At 39.6% G+C, this 23,193-nt stretch overlaps 2 protein-coding genes across 2 annotated transcripts in view; one reads left to right on the top strand and one right to left on the bottom strand.

Moving 5' to 3' along the window:
- Positions 1–692: 692 nt before the first annotated feature.
- LOC145877390 (uncharacterized) overlaps positions 693–23,193 on the bottom strand; it is a 56,914-nt gene continuing 34,413 nt past the window's right edge. The window contains exons 3-4 of the mRNA XM_082972719.1: positions 10,297–10,676; positions 693–745 (exon numbers count right to left, since the gene is read on the bottom strand). Coding sequence (XP_082828845.1) covers positions 693–745; positions 10,297–10,676 — 433 coding nt within the window. The remainder of the gene's footprint in view (positions 746–10,296; positions 10,677–23,193) is intronic.
- LOC145877388 (uncharacterized) lies at positions 14,998–22,960 on the top strand. Its single transcript, XM_082972717.1, has 2 exons — positions 14,998–15,948; positions 21,729–22,960. The coding sequence occupies exons 1-2, from the start codon at positions 15,576–15,578 to the stop codon at positions 22,613–22,615; spliced, it is 1,260 nt and encodes a 419-aa protein (XP_082828843.1). The 5' UTR covers positions 14,998–15,575; the 3' UTR covers positions 22,616–22,960.

The raw sequence follows: 23,193 nt of genomic DNA, 5'->3' as shown, positions 1-23,193 counted from the left end.
GGGAGACAGGAATCAGTTCAACCATTTATCTGGAACGTGATCATCTCAACATATACAAACCCTCTGTCACGTCCTGACCATAGAAAGCTTTTATTTTCTATGGTAGAGTAGGTCAGGGTTTTCTAGTTGTTATTTTCTATGTGGGGTTCTAGTTTAGTTTTTCTATGTTTGGTGATTGGTGTGATTCCCAATTAGAGGCAGCTGGTAATCGTTGTCTCTAATTGGGGATCATACTTAAGTAGCTTGTTTTTCACTTGGGGGTTATGGGATATTGTTTATGTTTAGTTGCATTGTAGTCACGGTTCGTCTATTCTTTATTTGTTTTGTATTTGCATTACGTTTCACTTTATAATAAATTATGTGGAACGCTACTCACGCTGCACCTTGGTCCGATCATTCTAACGGACGTGACACCCTCTGTGCTCTGCGGCACAATTCCAATACACAGCAAATACATAATAAATAAGTAAATGGACGCTTAGCAAAACTCAGAGGACTTTAAATGTTTAGTTCTAGAAAGTAGGGCCATGGAATAGGGTCAGAAAGGTCAGTATGTTTGATAGCTGGTTACAGAGGTGACATAACAAGCATAAGGTCCATTATAACACAGTGAACTAGAGGTGGGATAGGGTCAGAAAGGTCAATATGTTTGATAGCTGGTTACAGAGGTGACATAACAAGCATAAGGTCCATTATAACACAGTGACGTAGATGTGGGCGCTAAAATCAGACATGGACAGTGAGACTGTGTGAGGAGGTCAGGGGTCAAACACTAGATCAGGACAGGTAGAAATGTCAGGGCTGGAAATAGACAGAGACACATTCTGATCATGGCTCAGACCTGACCTGAGACTCCCAAACAGAAGATGCCATAACAGTCCTGTCCAGTAGGCTATATGGGATTTTCTTTCATCAACATCCACAACATCAACATCCACAACATTTAAATGAGTCTGTCAATTAAAAGTTACTTTAGAGATTTAGTGAAAGGATGGAATTACTTTTATTTTTTGTATTTTTATTTTACCTTTATTTTACCAGTTAAGTTGACTGAGAACACATTCTCATTTACAGCAACGACCTGGGGAATAGTTACAGGGGAGAGGAGGGGGATGAATGAGCCAATTGTAAGCTGGGGATGATTTGGTGGCCGTGATGGTATGAGGGCCAGATTGGGAATTTAGCCAGGACACCGGGGTTAACACCCCTACTCTTACGATAAGCACCATGGGATCTTTAATGACCTCAGAGAGTCAGGACACCCGTTTAACGTCCCATCTGAAAGACGGCACCCTACACTGGGCACTGTCCCCAATCACTGCCCTGGGGCATTGGGATATTTTTTAGACCAGAGGAAAGAGTGCCTCCTACTGGCCCTCCAACACCACTTCCAGCAGGATCTGGTCTCCCATCCAGGGACTGACCAGGACCAACCCTGCTTAGCTTCAGAAGCAAGCCAGTAGTGGGACTTAGTGTTACTAACATCGTATCAAACATAAAACATTTACAACTGATATTTTTATTATACTGAACAAAACAATAAACCCAACATGCAACAATTTCAAAGATTTTACTGAGTTACAGTTCATATAAGAAAATCAGTTAGTTGAAATGCATTCATTAGGCCCTAATCTATGGATTTCACATGACTGGGAATACAGATATGCATCTGTTTATCAGATACCTTAATAAAACAGTAGGAGTGTGGTAACTCCATTGTGTCCTCCTCCCAGAGTGCTAAGAACCTTGGAGTGACCCTGGACAACACCCTGTCGTTCTCCACTGACATCAAGGCGGTGACCCGATCCTGTAGGTTCATGCTCTACAACATTCGCAGAGTACGACCCTGCCTCACACAGGAAGCGGCGCAGGTCCTAATCCAGGCACTTGTCATCTCCCGTCTGGATTACTGCAACTCGCTGTTGGCTGGGCTCCCTGCCTGTGCCATTAAACCCTTACAACTCATCCAGAACGCCGCAGCCCGTCTGGTGTTCAACCTTCCCAAGTTCTCTCACGTCACCCCGCTCCTCAGGCTCTGATCAGTCCCTACACCCAAACGAGGGCACTGCGCTCATCCACCTCTGGCCTGCTGGCCCCCCTACCTCTGAGGAAGCACAGTTCCCGCTCAGCCCAGTCAAAACTGTTCGCTGCTCTGGCACCCCTATGGTGGAACAAGCTCCCTCACGACACCAGGACAGCGGAGTCAATCACCACCTTCCGTAGACACCTGAAATCCCACCTTTTTAAGGAATACCTGGGATAGGGGAGAGGTCAGACTTGTCTTTTACTTATCTCTGTTGCTCTGCAGAATATCAGCAAGAGAGGAGGACAGAATGAAATATTGTCTTCATATGTGAATGTCTCTTTACCTATGCTTAAACCACGTGAAGGGATGGCGTGATTACTGGGAAACCAATGACTTGTCTCCACAATGTCTGTGAGCAAGTCACACCCTCCTTTTCCTTATTGTGGGGAGGTTTATGGCAGTGTCTGGGACCATGGTCTCTTAGATCTCACCCTTATCCTGTGATAATATATGGCCTAGAGGCTCACTCCCTCCAGTGAGCCTGTCCAGGAGTGGGGTCAAGAGGGGGTTTGCTTGAGATGGGAGTATCTAGAGTTGACAATTGATATATGCCATTGGATGAAATAGTTCTGTTCAATATCGTACCAGGGAAGGACGGTTCTAAGGAGACCAGATACTGGGCTATACCATTAATCCTGTTGACATAGCAGTTACTGTCTGATGTGTTTTATTGATATCTGTCATACAAAACGTAACCTTTGTGAACTGTTACTAAGTATCTGTGGTTTGTCAATGTACGTTGAAGGGGGTATCGTTGCTATAAAAGATCCCTGAGCCATTCTGTAAGCAACTCATTAAATGATTCATTCGAGAGAATGCATTATTGGGGGTCAAGAACTTTTGCAAAAGTATCTTAAGTATTAAAGATGTAGTTTTAACTCGGACTGGTGTGTTTTGTAACTCCTCATTTGGTAATGCGGAAATTAGCCACCACATTTGGCGACGAGGATGGGATGTGAATCTTCACTTGGTGATCGCTCCTGGTGACCTGGGTAAATCGTGCACGAGGGATCCCTCTAACTTGGGATCTCAGGGAGACCACACTTCAGGAACTTAGCAGATGGACCCACCTTTGATCTGAGAGGCAGCGAGCCGAGTGGATACCACATTTCGAACTTATTTTTTTTTAAAGAAAGAGGTGAGCAAAACACACTTGAAGTCGAGTTTTTAGAAATTAGCCTCTGTTACGTGAGCTCTGAGTGTGTATTCCTTTGTGAGGGGGGCACCTTGGAGGCGTAAACAGGGCCGAGTCAGAGGAGAGCAATCTGAGAGTTTGCAGACTCAATGATACTCTGCCACTGGTCTGTTGTGGGCGACCTAGAGCCGTCCTGACACTGAATTGATCACAGTGGGGATTGGTGCGGTTTGTGGGGGTGAGGGCCCAGGGTTACTGTGTGTTCTGTGTGACACATGGTACTTGGTGAAGCCCTATTGGAATAAGGACCTAGTTCTGAGAATGTCTGTGTGACTGTCTAAGTGACCCTCAGAGGTGGTGAATTCAAATTATTTTAAATGTGCTAGCCAGGTATGCCCTGGGTTACTCTGTGTGAGTATTTTGTTAAAGTTACCACTAGGTAATCTTTGTAGGAGCGTTCTGTGTTAGCGTGAGTAGGTTTCCTCTGTATGAGTAACCTTTCAATTATGTTCTGATGTTCTGTGTGAGTATCGGGCCAATCCTGTGTGGGTGATCCCTCTTACATCTAGACGTTCCGCTAGCGGAACACCTGCTCCAATATCCAATGATGGGCGTGGCGCGAAATATAAACTCCTCTAAAATGCAAAAACGTCCATTTTTCAAACATATTACTATTTTACAGCATTTTAAAGACAAGACTCTCATTAATCTAACCACACTGTCCGATTTCAAAAAGGCTTTACAGCGAAAGCAAAACATTAGATTATGTCAGCAGAGTACCCAGCCAGAAATAATCAGACACCCATTTTTCAAGCTAGCATATAATGTCACAAAAAACAAAACCACAGCTAAATGTAGCACTAACCTTTGATGATCTTCATCAGATGACGACCCTAGGACATTATGTTATACAATGCATGCATGTTTTGTTCAATCAAGTTCATATTTATATCAAAAACCAGCTTTTTTACATTAGCATGTGACGTTCAGAACTAGCATACCCCCCGCAAACCTCCGGTGAATTTACTAAATTACTCACGATAAACGTTCACAAAAAACATAACAATTATTTTAAGAATTATAGATACAGAACTCCTCTATGCACTCGATATGTCCGATTTTAAAATAGCTTTTCGGTGAAAGCACATTTTGCAATATTCTCAGTAGATAGCCCGGCATCACAGGGCTAGCTATTTAGACACCCAGCAAGTTTAGCCTTCACCAAACTCCGATTTACTATGAGAAAAATTGGATTACCTTTGGTGTTCTTCGTCAGAATGCACTCCCAGGACTTCTACTTCAATAACAAATGTTGGTTTGGTCCAAAATAATCCATAGTTATATCCAAAAAGCGGCGTTTTGTTCGTGCGTTCAAGACACTATCCGAAGTGTAAATAAGGGTCACAAGCATGGCGCATTTCGTGACAAAAGATTTCTAAATATTTCATTACCGTACTTCGAAGCATGTCAACCACTGTTTAAAATCTATTTTTAGGCAATTTTTCTCGTAAAAAAGCGATAATATTCCGACCGGGAAAGCGTGTATACATACAAAGAGAGAGAAAATAAAAGCATGGGATCCCCTCGTGCACGAGCCTGAGTCTCATAGTACTGTTACTGGCCACTATCCAAACGCGCTAATGTTTTTCAGCCAGAGCCTGCAAAGCCACGATTCAGCTTTTTGCCGCCTTCTGAGATCCCATGGGAGCCGTAGGAAGTGTTACGTAACAGCAGAGATCCCCTGTAATGGATAGAGATAATCAAGAAGGGCAAGAAATGGTCAGACAGGGTACTTCCTGTACAGAATCTTCTCAGGTTATGGCCTGCCATTTGAGTTCTGTTATACTCACAGACACCATTCAAACAGTTTTAGAAACTTTGGAGTGTTTTCTATCCAAAGCTAATAATTATATGCATATTCTAGTTTCTGGGCAGGAGTAATAATCAGATTAAATCGGGTACGTTTTTTATCCGTCCGTGAAAATACTGCCCCCTAGCCATAACAGGTTAAAGTTCTGTGTGAGTACCTAAAAGTTTCTAATGTTTTATATGGATTCTGTGAAAATATGATAAATTGTATGTGTGTGTATAATCGATTACTAGAGATTTGATAAAGTAATGGTGAGAATATAATTAGATACAATTTAAACCATCCATTCGTAGACGTACGTGGGTTTTGAGTTGGTATCTTTAATGGATAATTTGATAAAGATTAGGTTTTAAGCATTATTAAACTGTCTACAATGTTTGGGAAATTGTGCTCTAGAAACTGATTGGAGTGTGTCCACTTTTGGTTATCTTACCCTAACGATGTAACTATAAATGCTTATTGTATTATCCCCATCTGGGTACAACAGTTGAAATAAAAATGCCCTTAGCACATGATCTAAGCCCGCCGGACTTCACTTCATGAACGAGGGGAAAAAATATATTTACGTTTGTTCAAACATGTCAAATGTTGTATAGCATAAATCATTAGGGCATTTTTTAACCAGAACATGAATAATATTCAAGGTGGACGAATGCATACTCTTTTAAAACGTTTTGGAACGAGGGTACCCAACATGACCTCGCGCGCCAGAGTCTAATCGGCCATCATCGTTCCATGGCTCTTGTTCGGTCAGATCTCATAGTAGAAGATTCAAAACACTTTGTAAAGGCTGGTGACATCTAGTGGAAGCAATAGGAAGTGCCAAAACATTAATCAGCCCCTGTGTGTTTCAATGGCATAGGCTTAAAGGTAATTCAACACATCAGGTATCCACTTCCTGTCAGAAAATGTCTCAGGGTTTTGCCTGCCAAATGAGTTCTGTTATACTCACAGACACCATTCAAACAGTTTTAGAAACTTTAGGGTGTTTTCTATCCATATATAATAAGTATATGCCTATTCTAGTTACTGGGTAGGATTAGTAACCAGATTAAATCGGGTACGTTTTTTTATCCAGCCGTGAAAATACTGCCCCCTAGCCCCAACATGTTAAGGTCTGAAACTGTTTTATTTTTTCCTCCCAGTATGAGAGGTGTTGCTGGATTTATTGAATACACCGTTTTCCATAAAGTTAGAGCAAATTAAGATGGAATCTCGACGTAATTTATAAAGTCGGACAAAGCCTAGGGTATCCATCAAACTAATTATCATTGGCTGATTTTAATATGATGAAGTAAAGTCATTGAAATACGATGAGAAAACATCTACTTTTATTAAAAGGCGCAAGATCTGTTTCCTAGTCTATGAATGTTGATTTTACTCTTTGACTGCTAATTTATTCATTTGGCATGTGAGAATCATCGCTGGTGTAAATCTTGGATTTTTTAAGAGGGCTATTTTCTGGGAATTGTCTCGGTAATACGTGCGTGATTTTACGACTACAGACAATTGTGAATGGGTTTATTTGCTGGGAGTCTAGCATTGGTGGTACAGGGGTAGAATTGTCGCCTGCCACGCAGGAGGCCAGGGTTATCCTAGCCCATCCACCAGGGGACTGATTATAATTCTACTATTGATATGTTTTGCCTGGAGAGATACGGTTGCTAGCGTTTGCTTAAGATATAAATGTAACGTTTTGATAGCTTGATTAGTTTAAATTGAAAGGCTAACTAATTAGAAAATAATAGCGAGGGAATGTTGATATGATACGTTGTCTGTTGCTGGAACTGACATACAGAGAAAGAGTTGAATGATGTTATTTTTATAAGTATGGCGATTTACATGTTACTTTTAAAGTCTTGGATATTTCATAAGTGTGAAGCTGAAAGAGAAGAGGAAGTTGTAAAGTTTGGTTTTAATCTTACTATAGAGGTAAGGCAGAACGTTGGTTGAGTAGTGGGTAAAACAAAAGATGAGAAGAGAATTGGTTATGTGCGCTGAGCTATGCTTGGGCTATGTTTGGCTGGAAGGAAACATTTGGTGATGTGAAGCTGGTTATTGATTCTTGGTTTGAATGTTTAGGTAACACCAGTGAATTAGAAAAGGAAGTTTATGTATTTAAACATTATACTCTGTTTCCATTACGTGGAACAATGTCAGGACAGTACAGTGAATTGGTTGAGTTAGTTTTATTTTACAGGGAAAGGGCAAATTCATCACAGTTGTGCGTGTGCTTGGCCGGTATGCGCGTTCCTGTAAGACGTAGAGTCGCAAGATAGCGCGAGGACGAGCTTTGTGAAGGGGTGAGTGTAACCGATGTGAAATGGCTAGTTAGTTAGCGGTGGTGCGCGCTAATAGCGTTTCAATCGGTGACGTTACTCGCTCTGAGACCTTGAAGCATAGTTTTGTTACTTCTGTAGTAAAACAATTTCATATGTTTTGGAAATTAGCTAGGTTGCATATGGTTATTTGAAGACATTTTTTTCATTTGCTTTTAAAAGAGAGGTTGGAATCAAGTATGATGCCGTGGAACTTAAAATCAGATATCACCTGGAACTTTTCCCCTGATACAATAGACATCTGTCTCAGGGGCATCAGTTGTTTTCCTTGTAAGGAACATGCAGACTGTGTTTGGTGTTTTTTAATTTTATTGAGATGCAAACATGAGTCTCTTAGCAACTTTGTCATCTGAACCATTACAGTAGTGAGTTTTTGTGTAGGTTGTTTGTTAATTGCATGCATTTATCACTGTATCATCTGCATACATTGGAACTTCAGACCCTGTACAGACAGAAGGAAGATCATTCATGTATGAGCTGAACAGTATTGACCTTTGGGGAATTAAAACATTGTATATTATGAATGGAAAAAAGTTTGTTTTGATTCTTACGCTGATGAGACAGCACACATTTTTTGAAAGGTTTTAGATTTGTTAAACAAGGATTGTTGTACTAAATTTATGCAACAGGTTGAAATGATTTGATTGCTGGAAAGAGGTTATGGGTTTGTTTATTGTTTACTGTTTATTTTTGGTGTTGTTTTCACTTAATTAAACATTGTATTATCTGATGTGTTTGAGTAGGATTCTTTCCTCCAGGACGGATGAAAGTCAACTGAAGTATGTATGTTAAAGGCGACATGAGAGAACACGTCTCAAACTACATTTTATTAAATGCCTGGGATTAAATATTGCTGAACAATCCAAAGGTGAAAAAGCTATCACATATTTGTTGGACATTGGTCTAGTAATGATACCAGGATAATTGTGTCTAAGGGTCAATTAAGCATGCATATACAATTGATGCAGATTAAAACTAATGATTAATGATTTGAGGGAGTACAGTGGAATTATCATTAGGTTTTGTTTGTAGTTAACTTTTGGGTTTCTGAATCAGTTGTATAATGAATGCTAACGAAGTGTTTTGTGTTTGTCTTTGGGAAAATGGGGATTTCATTGTCTCTCTTTGGAATGTTTCCTGGGGCTATAATCTTGGGTGAGTGAGATTGAGGCTGTAAACTACCTAAATGGAAAAGGCCTGGACATATTTTGTTTGTTTTTACTTTAGGGTTTGATAATACCCACACACAACACTGTCATGACGTTGGCCTGTGGGTAAGGTTTATGACCCCCCCCCATAAATACCTTTCTCTCTTCCCCTCTCTGAATCTACTGAAGGACCTGAATAGACTGTGTTAAATATAGAGGTTTATGACCCCCCCCCCCCCTATAAACATATTTCTAAATATATATTTTTCTACAACCTTATTTTTTGAAAACTCACTAGCTTCTAGAACTCTCATCACCCCAATCAGGAACCAAGTCGTCCAAAAGAGGAAAACACAAATCTTTTTGACTGCCCACCCTTGAGACAATCAGCAACCAAGTTGTCCTTACCACGGACATGTCTGATTTCAAGAGGAAACTCCTGCAAATATCCGTAGTAACTTTCCACCTCACTGCGGAGCTTCTCTCTCTTTTCAGGGTTCACTAGATAGGCATGTTGTTGGATCGGGCCCAGTCCCCAATGTCATGCTCTAGTACATTTGGGTTGGCACATCTGAGAATGAACCCTGATATTCTAAAAGCAGGGCAACAATGTCAATATAATTGTACCAAAAACCCCAAAATTGTCAGTTGGTTGCATAAATAATTATCAGTACTAAATGTTACATGTAAATATGAAATATTTGATTGTCTTATTTTCAATGACATGTTGCTAGGTGGGATATCCCCAATGTCAAAACACAGTTTAAACGTGTCCAAATCATTAACCAATATGCGGAAACAGTTTGTGATAAATTGAAAACATAAAATGTGCTACATACACAAACATCTGCCACAATAATCATATTACTTGTATTTTTTAAAACAAGCACCTTATAAAATGCACAAGCACCAAAAACGCTGTTGTTTTGACAAGTAGCTATAAATCACTGATATCGATTAGGGGGGAAATCAGGTTGTACATGATGTTGAAACTAACACAACTAAAAAATAAACATATGGAAATGGGAGATATATTTTACCTCACTGGTTAGAGGACAACCTGCAGAAGACAGTCAGCTACATTTTGGAGTGATACATTTAAATTTAGGGGTCGCTAAACAAAGGAACACAACACTTATTTGTCATAACTCATCGCTAAAATCAATTGTGCGAGAGGAGGGAGATGAAGTTGCACGTCCTGTTAAAACTAACAGCTCAAAAACCACACGGAATCTGGGAATAATGTGTACATCCCCGGTTAGAGGACAACTTGTAGAAAACAGCTAGCTACATTTTGAAGTGTTGCATTTTGATTCAAGTGGGTCACCAACGTGGTAAGTGTAACAGAGCTCTTTTTGTGTTAGTCACTTTTTGTTAAATCACATAAATAGTAACTCTTCCAATTCAGAGCCTGGATTTTCCCCCTGAGACTAATATCCATATCATGCTGAAATCAATAGAACAGGGGACAAACATTTAGGTTTCTACATTGTGACATCATTAAAATACTCCTTCTACAATGTTAAAAACATTCTACATTGTGACATCATTTCATTGATATCACGAAACAACTCCATGTATTTTCTGATGTTTAATCAGAGATCTTTTATCAGAGTATCTCTGGTCACATTGACCACAGCCAAAAGATTTCTCTCCTGTGTGTGTTCTCTTGTGTTGAGTCAGATCTCCAGATTGACCAAAACTCTTTCCACATTTACCACAGCTATAAGGTTTCTCTCCTGTGTTTGTTCTCTGGTGCACTGTCAGATGTCCAGATTGACCAAAACTCTTCCAACATTTACCACAGCTATAAGGTTTCTCTACTGTGTGTATTCTCTGGTGTACTGTCAGATTATCAGATGTAGTAAAACTCTTCCCACATTGATCACAGCTAAAAGGTTTCTCTCCTGTGTGTATTCTCTGGTGTACTGTCAGATGATCAGATGTAGTAAAACTCTTCCCACATTGATCACAGCTAAAAGGTTTCTCTCCAGTGTGTGTTCTCTGGTGTAAAGTCAGTTCTCCAGATTGACCAAAACTCTTCCCACATTGACCACATATATAAGGTTTCTCTCCTGTGTGTCTTCTCTGGTGTACAGTCAGAATGCAGAGGTCTCGAGGTCAACTATTTTTGATGTGTTTTCGCGTATCATTTTCTCCAGACCATCGGCTCTTTCGTTTATCTTTGCAGAGACAGCATCGATTATGTTGACCTGTAATTCGCGCAAAGATAATTCTTTCTGTGTCTTTTTGGGTGCAGGACTATTGACTGCATTTTCAGAATCAACCGAATGTCCAGAATCCTCCATTTCTTCTCCTGATGAGTCAGGTGGCGGTTTTTCTCCAACGTATGAGTGCTCAGCTAGCAACTGCCTTCTCCTCCCTTTGCTCTTTCGCACATTTTTTCCTTCCATTTCTCAAAGTTATGAATCAAATTATCGGTCAACTAAGTGTTGTTCTCTATTGTGTTTACTATAAGCCAAGTTCCGTTACATTTAAGTAAGTTTGAGAGGGATAAAAGTTAAGGTTACTCGGAGCAAGCTGAAATCTCGTCTACACTCGCCGCCATCTTCCAGCGCCCCCACCCAGCCCAGGTGTGTCCCATTTCACTGACGACCCTCCCGGCTCCGCCCACCGACATCCTATTAAGGAAGAGCAAAGAGAAAGAATTCAGCAGACAGAGTGGGAGGGTCACAGCAGTCTGGTGATATACCAGGGCCTCGGGATGTAGTTAGGTTTGTATGCAGTCTGGTGATATACCAGGGACTGGGGATGCAGTTCGGTTTGTATACAGCTTGATTATATTCCAGGGACTGGGGATGCAGTTAGGTTTGTATACAGTCTGATGATATACCAGGGACTGGGGATGCAGTTAGGTTTGTACAGTCTGGTGATATACCAGGGACTGGGGATGCAGTTAGGTTTGTATGCAGTCTGGTGATATACCAGGGACTGGGGATGCAGTTAGGTTTGTACAGTCTGGTGATATACCAGGGACTGGGGATGTAGTTAGGTTTGTACAGTCTGGTGATATACCAGGGACTGGGGATGTAGTTAGGTTTGTACAGTCTGATGATATACCAGGGACTGGGGATGCAGTTAGGTTTGTACAGTCTGGTGATATACCAGGGACTGGGGATGCAGTTAGGTTTGTATGCAGTCTGATGATATACCAGGGACTGGGGATGTAGTTAGGTTTGTACAGTCTGGTGATATACCAGGGACTGGGGATGTAGTTAGGTTTGTACAGTCTGGTGATATACCAGGGACTGGGGATGCAGTTAGGTTTGTACAGTCTGGTGATATACCAGGGACTGGGGATGTAGTTAGGTTTGTACAGTCTGGTGATATACCAGGGACTGGGGATGCAGTTAGGTTTGTACAGTCTGGTGATATACCAGGGACTGGGGATGCAGTTAGGTTTGTACAGTCTGGTGATATACCAGGGACTGGGGATGCAGTTAGGTTTGTATACAGTCTGATGATATACCAGGGACTGGGGATGTAGTTAGGTTTGTATGCAGTCTGATGATATACCAGGGACTGGGGATGCAGTTAGGTTTGTATACAGTCTGATGATATACCAGGGACTGGGGATGCAGTTAGGTTTGTACAGTCTGATGATATACCAGGGACTGGGGATGCAGTTAGGTTTGTACAGTCTGGTGATATACCAGGGACTGGGGATGCAGTTAGGTTTGTATGCAGTCTGGTGATATACCATGGCCTGGGGATGTAGTTAGGTTTGTACAGTCTGATGATATACCAGGGACTGGGGATGCAGTTAGGTTTGTACAGTCTGGTGATATACCAGGGACTGGGGATGCAGTTAGGTTTGTATGTAGTCTGGTGATATACCAGGGACTGGGGATGCAGTTAGGTTTGTATGTAGTCTGGTGATATACCAGGGACTGGGGATGCAGTTAGGTTTGTACAGTCTGGTGATATACCAGGGACTGGGATGCAGTTAGGTTTGTACAGTCTGGTGATATACCAGGGACTGGGGATGCAGTTAGGTTTGTATGTAGTCTGGTGATATACCAGGGACTGGGGATGTAGTTAGGTTTGTATGTAGTCTGGTGATATACCAGGGACTGGGGATGCAGTTAGGTTTGTACAGTCTGGTGATATACCAGGGACTGGGGATGCAGTTAGGTTTGTACAGTCTGGTGATATACCAGGGACTGGGGATGCAGTTAGGTTTGTACAGTCTGGTGATATACCAGGGTCTGGGGATGTAGTTAGGTTTGTACAGTCTGGTGATATACCAGGGACTGGGGATGCAGTTAGGTTTGTACAGTCTGATGATATACCAGGGACTGGGGATGTAGTTAGGTTTGTACAGTCTGATGATATACCAGGGACTGGGGATGCAGTTAGGTTTGTACAGTCTGATGATATACCAGGGACTGGGGATGCCGTTAGGTTTGTATACAGTCTGATGATATACCAGGGACTGGGGATGCAGTTAGGTTTGTATGCAGTCTGGTGATATACCAGGGACTGGGGATGTAGTTAGGTTTGTATGTAGTCTGATGATATACCAGGGACTGGGGATGCAGTTAGGTTTGTATGCAGTCTGGTGATATACCAGGGACTGGGGATGCAGTTAGGTTTGTATGCAGTCTGATGATATACCAGGGACTGGGGATGTAGTTAGGTTTGTACAGTCTGGTGATATACCAGGGACTGGGGATGCAGTTAGGTTTGTATGCAGTCTGGTGATATACCAGGGACTGGGGATGCCGTTAGGTTTGTACAGTCTGGTGATATACCAGGGACTGGGGATGCAGTTAGGTTTGTACAGTCTGGTGATATACCAGGGACTGGGGATGTAGTTAGGTTTGTATGCAGTCTGGTGATATACCAGGGACTGGGGATGTAGTTAGGTTTGTACAGTCTGATGATATACCAGGGACTGGGGATGTAGTTAAGTTTGTACAGTCTGGTGATATACCAGGGACTGGGGATGTAGTTAAGTTTGTACAGTCTGGTGATATACCAGGGACTGGGGATGTAGTTAAGTTTGTACAGTCTGGTGATATACCAGGGACTGGGGATGCAGTTAGGTTTGTATGCAGTCTGGTGATATACCAGGGACTGGGGATGTAGTTAAGTTTGTACAGTCTGGTGATATACCAGGGACTGGGGATGCAGTTAGGTTTGTATGCAGTCTGATGATATACCAGGGACTGGGGATGCAGTTAGGTTTGTATGCAGTCTGATGATATACCAGGGACTGGGGATGCAGTTAGGTTTGTATGCAGTCTGGTGATATACCAGGGACTGGGGATGTAGTTAGGTTTGTACAGTCTGATGATATACCAGGGACTGGGGATGCAGTTAGGTTTGTATGCAGTCTGATGATATACCAGGGACTGGGGATGCAGTTAGGTTTGTATGCAGTCTGATGATATACCAGGGACTGGGGATGCAGTTAGGTTTGTATGCAGTCTGGTGATATACCATGGCCTGGGGATGTAGTTAGGTTTGTACAGTCTGATGATATACCAGGGACTGGGGATGCAGTTAGGTTTGTACAGTCTGGTGATATACCAGGGACTGGGGATGCAGTTAGGTTTGTATGCAGTCTGATGATATACCAGGGACTGGGGATGCAGTTAGGTTTGTATGCAGTCTGATGATATACCAGGGACTGGGGATGCAGTTAGGTTTGTATGCAGTCTGATGATATACCAGGGACTGGGGATGTAGTTAAGTTTGTACAGTCTGGTGATATACCAGGGACTGGGGATGCAGTTAGGTTTGTACAGTCTGGTGATATACCAGGGACTGGGGATGCAATTAGGTTTGTATGCAGTCTGGTGATATACCAGGGACTGGGGATGTAGTTAGGTTTGTACAGTCTGGTGATATACCAGGGACTGGGGATGCACTTAGGTTTGTACAGTCTGGTGATATACCAGGGACTGGGATGCAGTTAGGTTTGTACAGTCTGATGATATACCAGGGACTGGGGATGTAGTTAGGTTTGTATGTAGTCTGGTGATATACCAGGGACTGGGGATGCAGTTAGGTTTGTATGTAGTCTGGTGATATACCAGGGACTGGGGATGCAGTTAGGTTTGTATGCAGTCTGGTGATATACCAGGGACTGGGGATGCAGTTAGGTTTGTACAGTCTGGTGATATACCAGGGACTGGGATGCAGTTAGGTTTGTACAGTCTGGTGATATACCAGGGACTGGGGATGCAGTTAGGTTTGTACAGTCTGGTGATATACCAGGGACTAGGGATGTAGTTAGGTTTGTACAGTCTGATGATATACCAGGGACTGGGGATGCCGTTAGGTTTGTACAGTCTGGTGATATACCAGGGACTGGGGATGCAGTTAGGTTTGTATGCAGTCTGATGATATACCAGGGCCTGGACATGCAGTTAGGTTTGTTTTCCTCTAGCTACTCTCCAGTTTGCTCCCAGCAGCGTTAATAGAACATAGATCACTGTTCAACTAGGCTGCAGAGTTCCTATTTTGACAGATAATTCAACCAGTGTGACCAGTGGGTTTCTTTAAATGAATGAATATGAAACTGCCTTAAATACAGATGTGAAGGACAGTATGTTTTAAATTCTCACTCAAAATATGCACTGCTCTTTTTGAACGTCTCAATATAATATTATTATTTAATGAAAGGAATGAAAAATACATTTGTGTGCAACAACAACTGCGTTTCCCTCCAGTCAGCAGACGGCGATGTGCGTCTTTCAGGCGATGCTGCAGCGTGACGTATAATCTAGTGGACGGAACACTTCTTCAACAACATCTAGTCAGCCACCTCGGTAGCCAACAGCCGAAACATTTAGACTGTTTCTGTGCATATTTGCCTCTGTTTTTTAAATATACTTCTGACATCTAGTTAATTGCCCCCATTTAAATGTTATAGGTACATTGTTAGTCAACTAGCTGGCTTGATAAATTAGCCTAGCACTAAACTAGTCGCTCATGCTAACTAGCTAGCTAGCTAACATCCCCGAACATGAGCTCCCTAAACTACTCCCCTCCTGTTAAAGAAGAGGAGGTCTGCTGGACGGAGAAAGAAGCTCTGGGGCTGAACATTGTCGTGAAAGAGGAGAAGGAAGAGGAGGATGTCACAGTAAAACAAGAAGTAGAGGGTGAGGCTGTTACCGTGAAAGAAGAAGAGAAAGACGTTTCAGTGAAAGAAGAAGATGCGTTCAGAGTGAAAGAGGAGGAGGATGTTACAGTAAAACAAGAAGTAGAGGGTGAGGCTGTTACCGTGAAAGAAGAGGAAGAGGTGAAAGAGGAGGATGTAGTTTTTGAAGTGAAGGAGGGGAAACAGGGAGAGAGAACTGTCATATTGACAGAGGAGTCAGGAGATCTGATTACCACCAGTAAGTACTGTCTTAAAAACGAGCTCTAACTGCAAAGGTTTTGAACGAATGTGTTGTTTTAAAGCAGCATGCTACTGAAATTCTATACTTGAAAATGTTGTTCTGTACTCTAGGAATTTATGTTATAATATGTTGAAGCTACATTTTAAAATGGGTGATTAAATCCCTGAATGCTGATTGGCTGACAGCCGTGGTATATCAGGCCGTATACCATGGGTATGACAACATGTATTTTTACTGTTCTGATTACGTTGGTAACCAGTTTATAATTGCAATAAGACACCTCAGTGATAGATGGCCAATATACCACGGCTAAGGGCTGTATCCAGGTACTCTGTGTTGCGTCGTGCATAAGGACAGTCTTTAACCGTGCTATATTGGCCATATACCACACTTCCTCTGGTCTTATTGCTTAACTGTAACATGTGTATACCATCAGAGTCCCTCCCACCGCAAAATCACAACTTAATTGTCTCACAGAATGGCAAACAAGTTATAAATGAAACTTTTGATGTGTGTCTATTGTAGGCCTTGTGTGGAGTGTGTATACCAACAAAAAGCAGATTTCTAAATAATGTTGGAGAAATACATAAAATAAGATGCATTATTGACATGAAATGGACATGTGTTATGGGGAGACTGAACATATTAGCAAAAGGACAAGCGTTTTGGGGAGACTGAACATATTAGCAAACGTTTGTAAGTCTACAAAAAAACATAAAATAAAATAGCCATTTCAAGGAAAGGCTGAACTAAAGAATTATCATTTAGAAAGTATGGTAATTATTACTTTAGAGATGAAGTGGGACACCAACAAAATGTTATTTACATTGGATCAAATACAGCCTATAACATGACATTATCTATTATTATAGAGCTCTGTTCAGCCTATAACATGACATTATCTATTATTATAGAGCTCTGATCAGCCTATAAACATGACATTATCTATTATTATAGAGCTCTGATCAGCCTATAACATGACATTATCTATTATTATAGAGCTCTGATCAGCCTATAACATGACATTATCTATTATTATAGAGCTCTGATCAGCCTATAACATGACATTATCTATTATTATAGAGCTCTGATCAGCCTATAACATGACATTATCTATTATTATAGAGCTCTGATCAGCCTATAAACATGACATTATCTATTATTATAGAGCTCTGATCAGCCTATAACATGATCTATTATTATAGAGCTCTGATCAGCCTATAACATGACATTATCTATTATTATAGAGCTCTGTTCAGCCTATAAACATGACATTATCTATTATTATAGAGCTCTGATCAGCCTATAACATGATCTATTATTATAGAGCTCTGTTCAGCCTATAAACATGATCTATTATTATAGAGCTCTGATCAGCCTATAAACATGACATTATCTATTATTATAGAGCTCTGATCAGCCTATAACATGACATTATCTATTATTATAGAGCTCTGATCAGCCTATAACATGACATTATCTATTATTATAGAGCTCTGTTCAGCCTATAACATGACATTATCTATTATTATAGAGCTCTGATCAGCCTATAACATGACATTATCTATTATTATAGAGCTCTGTTCAGCCTATAAACATGATCTATTATTATAGAGCTCTGATCAGCCTATAAACATGACATTATCTATTATTATAGAGCTCTGATCAGCCTATAACATGACATTATCTATTATTATAGAGCTCTGATCAGCCTATAACATGACATTATCTATTATTATAGAGCTCTGTTCAGCCTATAACATGACATTATCTATTATTATAGAGCTCTGATCAGCCTATAAACATGACATTATCTATTATTATAGAGCTCTGATCAGCCTATAACATGACATTATCTATTATTATAGAGCTCTGATCAGCCTATAAACATGACATTATCTATTATTATAGAGCTCTGATCAGCCTATAACATGATCTATTATTATAGAGCTCTGATCAGCCTATAACATGACATTATCTATTATTATAGAGCTCTGTTCAGCCTATAAACATGACATTATCTATTATTATAGAGCTCTGATCAGCCTATAACATGATCTATTATTATAGAGCTCTGTTCAGCCTATAAACATGATCTATTATTATAGAGCTCTGATCAGCCTATAAACATGACATTATCTATTATTATAGAGCTCTGATCAGCCTATAACATGACATTATCTATTATTATAGAGCTCTGATCAGCCTATAACATGACATTATCTATTATTATAGAGCTCTGTTCAGCCTATAACATGACATTATCTATTATTATAGAGCTCTGATCAGCCTATAACATGACATTATCTATTATTATAGAGCTCTGTTCAGCCTATAAACATGATCTATTATTATAGAGCTCTGATCAGCCTATAAACATGACATTATCTATTATTATAGAGCTCTGATCAGCCTATAACATGACATTATCTATTATTATAGAGCTCTGATCAGCCTATAACATGACATTATCTATTATTATAGAGCTCTGTTCAGCCTATAACATGACATTATCTATTATTATAGAGCTCTGATCAGCCTATAAACATGACATTATCTATTATTATAGAGCTCTGATCAGCCTATAACATGACATTATCTATTATTATAGAGCTCTGATCAGCCTATAAACATGATCTATTATTATAGAGCTCTGATCAGCCTATAACATGACATTATCTATTATTATAGAGCTCTGATCAGCCTATAAACATGACATTATCTATTATTATAGAGCTCTGATCAGCCTATAACATGACATTATCTATTATTATAGAGCTCTGATCAGCCTATAAACATGACATTATCTATTATTATAGAGCTCTGATCAGCCTATAACATGACATTATCTATTATTATAGAGCTCTGATCAGCCTATAACATGACATTATCTATTATTATAGAGCTCTGATCAGCCTATAACATGACATTATCTATTATTATAGAGCTCTGATCAGCCTATAAACATGACATTATCTATTATTATAGAGCTCTGATCAGCCTATAACATGACATTATCTATTATTATAGAGCTCTGATCAGCCTATAAACATGACATTATCTATTATTATAGAGCTCTGATCAGCCTATAACATGACATTATCTATTATTATAGAGCTCTGATCAGCCTATAAACATGACATTATCTATTATTATAGAGCTCTGATCAGCCTATAAACATGACATTATCTATTATTATAGAGCTCTGCTCAGCCTATAACATGACATTATCTATTATTATAGAGCTCTGTTCAGCCTATAAACATGACATTATCTATTATTATAGAGCTCTGATCAGCCTATAAACATGATCTATTATTATAGAGCTCTGATCAGCCTATAACATGACATTATCTATTATTATAGAGCTCTGATCAGCCTATAAACATGACATTATCTATTATTATAGAGCTCTGATCAGCCTATAAACATGACATTATCTATTATTATAGAGCTCTGCTCAGCCTATAAACATGACATTATCTATTATTATAGAGCTCTGATCAGCCTATACACATGACATTATCTATTATTATAGAGCTCTGATCAGCCTATAAACATGACATTATCTATTATTATAGAGCTCTGTTCAGCCTATAAACATGACATTATCTATTATTATAGAGCTCTGATCAGCCTATACACATGACATTATCTATTATTATAGAGTTCTGCTCAGCCTATAAACATGATCTATTATTATAGAGCTCTAATCAGCCTATAAACATGACATTATCTATTATTATAGAGCTCTGTTCAGCCTATAAACATGACATGATCTATTATTATAGAGCTCTGTTCAGCCTATAAACATGACATTATCTATTATTATAGAGCTCTGTTCAGCCTATAAACATGACATTATCTATTATTATAGAGCTCTGCTCAGCCTATAAACATGACATTATCTATTATTATAGAGCTCTGCTCAGCCTATAAACATGACATTATCTATTATTATAGAGCTCTGATCAGCCTATAAACATGACATTATCTATTATTATAGAGCTCTGATCAGCCTATAAACATGACATTATCTATTATTATAGAGCTCTGTTCAGCCTATAAACATGACATTATCTATTATTATAGAGCTCTGATCAGCCTATACACATGACATTATCTATTATTATAGAGTTCTGCTCAGCCTATAAACATGATCTATTATTATAGAGCTCTAATCAGCCTATAAACATGACATTATCTATTATTATAGAGCTCTGTTCAGCCTATAAACATGACATGATCTATTATTATAGAGCTCTGTTCAGCCTATAAACATGACATTATCTATTATTATAGAGCTCTGTTCAGCCTATAAACATGACATTATCTATTATTATAGAGCTCTGCTCAGCCTGTAAACATGACATTATCTATTATTATAGAGCTCTGATCAGCCTGTAAACATGACATTATCTATTATTATAGAGCTCTGATCAGCCTGGAAACATGACATTATCTATTATTATAGAGCTCTGATCAGCCTGTAAACATGACATTATCTATTATTATAGAGCTCTGATCAGCCTGTAAACATGACATTATCTATTATTATAGAGCTCTGCTCAGCCTATAAACATGACATTATCTATTATTATAGAGCTCTGATCAGCCTGAAGACATGACATTATCTATTATTATAGAGCTCTGATCAGCCTATAAACATGACATTATCTATTATTATAGAGCTCTGTTCAGCCTATAAACATGACATTATCTATTATTATAGAGCTCTGCTCAGCCTATAAACATGACATTATCTATTATTATAGAGCTCTGTTCAGCCTATAAACATGACATTATCTATTATTATAGAGCTCTGATCAGCCTATAAACATTATCTATTATTATAGAGCTCTGTTCAGCCTATAAACATGACATTATCTATTATTATAGAGCTGTGCTCAGCCTATAAACATGATCTATTATTATAGAGCTCTGCTCAGCCTATAAACATGATCTATTATTATAGAGCTCTGCTCAGCCTATAAACATGACATTATCTATTATTATAGAGCTCTGCTCAGCCTGTAAACATGACATTATCTATTATTATAGAGCTGTGCTCAGCCTGTAAACATGACATTATTTATTATTATAGAGCTCTGTTCAGCCTATAAACATGACATTATCTATTATTATAGAGCTCTGCTCAGCCTATAGACATGACATTATCTATTATTATACAGCTCTGCTCAGCCTATAAACATGATCTATTATTATACAGCTCTGCTCAGCCTATAAACATGACATTATCTATTATTATAGAGCTCTGCTCAGCCTAAAATACGACATTATGTAGCCTGGCAGGTAGGAGCCAGTAACCGAAAGGTTGCTGGATCAAATCCCCGAGCTGACAAGGTAAAAACGCTGTCATTCTGCCCCTGAGCAAGGAAGTTAACCCACTGTTCCCTGGCTGCCGATGACGTGGATGTCTATTAAGGCAGCCCCCCACACCTCTCTGATTCAGAGGGGTTGGGTTAAATACGGGACACACATTTCAGTTGAATCCATTCAGTTGACTAGGTATCCCCCTTTCCCTATTGTAGAGCTCTGCTCAGCCTATAAACATGTGAGAAAGATTAGATTTTATGTTCTACATTATTATTATTATTAGGGCGGCCACCAAGTTTTTATTAAATTATGTAATGTTCTGAAAACTGACTTCAGGTTTTTGAGGAATCTAGCCTCACAGGAAGACAGTTTTATTTTATGGAGGTTTAATTCAGTTCTCTGTTTAATATTTAACTAAAAACTCTGTTTGTCTTTGGTAGGAGAGGGACCAGACTCTCACTCTGACAGCAGGGAGACTCCTTTAGGGGAACCAGACCCAGAGACGCCCAAACCAGCGAGACAACACCACTGTTCCCAGTGTGGAAAGAGTTTTAAGTGGTTAAGGAACCTGAAAGTACATGAGAGAACGCATACAGGAGAAAACCCTTACGAATGCTCCCACTGTGGAAAGAGTTTTACCAAGTTAGGGAACCTAAAAGAGCATGAGAGGACACACACAAGAGAAAAGAGTTTCCAATGTTCCCAGTGTGGAAAGAGGTTTACCCAGTTACGGTACCTGAAACAACATGAAGAAATACACACAGAAGATAGGAAGACCTACCACTGCTCTCAGTGTGGAAAGATATTTACTGGGTTAGGGAACCTGAAAATACATATGAGAAGACACTCTGGAGAGAAGCCGTACCACTGTTCCCACTGTGTAAAGAGTTTTACTCAGTTAGGGAGCCTGAAACCACATGAGAGGGGACACACTGGAGAGAAGCCTTATCACTGTTCCCACTGTGGAAGGAATTTTAGGTGGTATGCGAGCCTGAAGGAGCATGAGAGAATACACACAGGAGAAAAGCCTTACCACTGTTCCAATTGTGAAAAGAGTTTTACCCATCGAGGGAGCCTGAAAGCGCATGAGAGAATACACTCAGGAGAAAAGCCTTACAAATGTTCCCGATGTGAAAAGAGTTTTACCCGGTTAGGGAGCTTGAAAAAGCATGAGAGAACACACACAGGAGAAAAGCCTTTCCAACATACTAATACACAGGAGGAGAAGACATACCACTGCTCTCATTGTGAAAAGACATTTTCCCAGTCAGAGGACCTGAAATCACACGAGAGAATAGAGAGGCTGTGTTCTGACTTATGTTTTTGATTGAGAAATTGTGTTTTTGTTCATTCTACATTAAATAATATTGTATGAATGAAATCATACTGAAAAATAGGTCTACATGTTTTTTCCAGCTCAAGACATGATCATGTCGAAAATCGGATTAAAAGAGTAAAAAAAAAATGTTTTGATTATGAACTTAAGATTGATTGAATGCAAGTGTAAACCCCTAAATGTTGTTCACTATATCATTGGGATATTTCAAACATGTTAATTATTAAATAGATTGATATTAGTATTTCTTCATTCAGATTGTCATTGTAAATGCGTATTGGTTCTCAATTGACATATCTGATTAAATAAATGTGAAATAAAGTAAATGCCATATTATTTTTGGGAAGTCTATTTGGTTCTATGTTGGGACTATAAGAATATTTTGAAGATAAATACACAAGGCAGAGTACGAGAGAGACAGAGGACGAGAGGTCAGTACAGTACTAACAACCAATGGAAATAGTGTTTTTTCCTGTAATAGGGAGTTATTGATCAGTGGTTCAGCAACATGGGAGGATGTAGATGTACACTACCGTTCAACAGTTTGGGGTCACTTAGAAATAACCTTG

The sequence above is a fragment of the Salmo salar genome, unplaced genomic scaffold, assembly GCF_965601325.2.
Source record: "Salmo salar unplaced genomic scaffold, fSalSal1 ptg000997l, whole genome shotgun sequence".
In the NCBI taxonomy this organism is placed as follows: Eukaryota; Metazoa; Chordata; class Actinopteri; order Salmoniformes; family Salmonidae; genus Salmo; species Salmo salar.
This window is presented reverse-complemented; position numbering and strand designations above follow the sequence as displayed.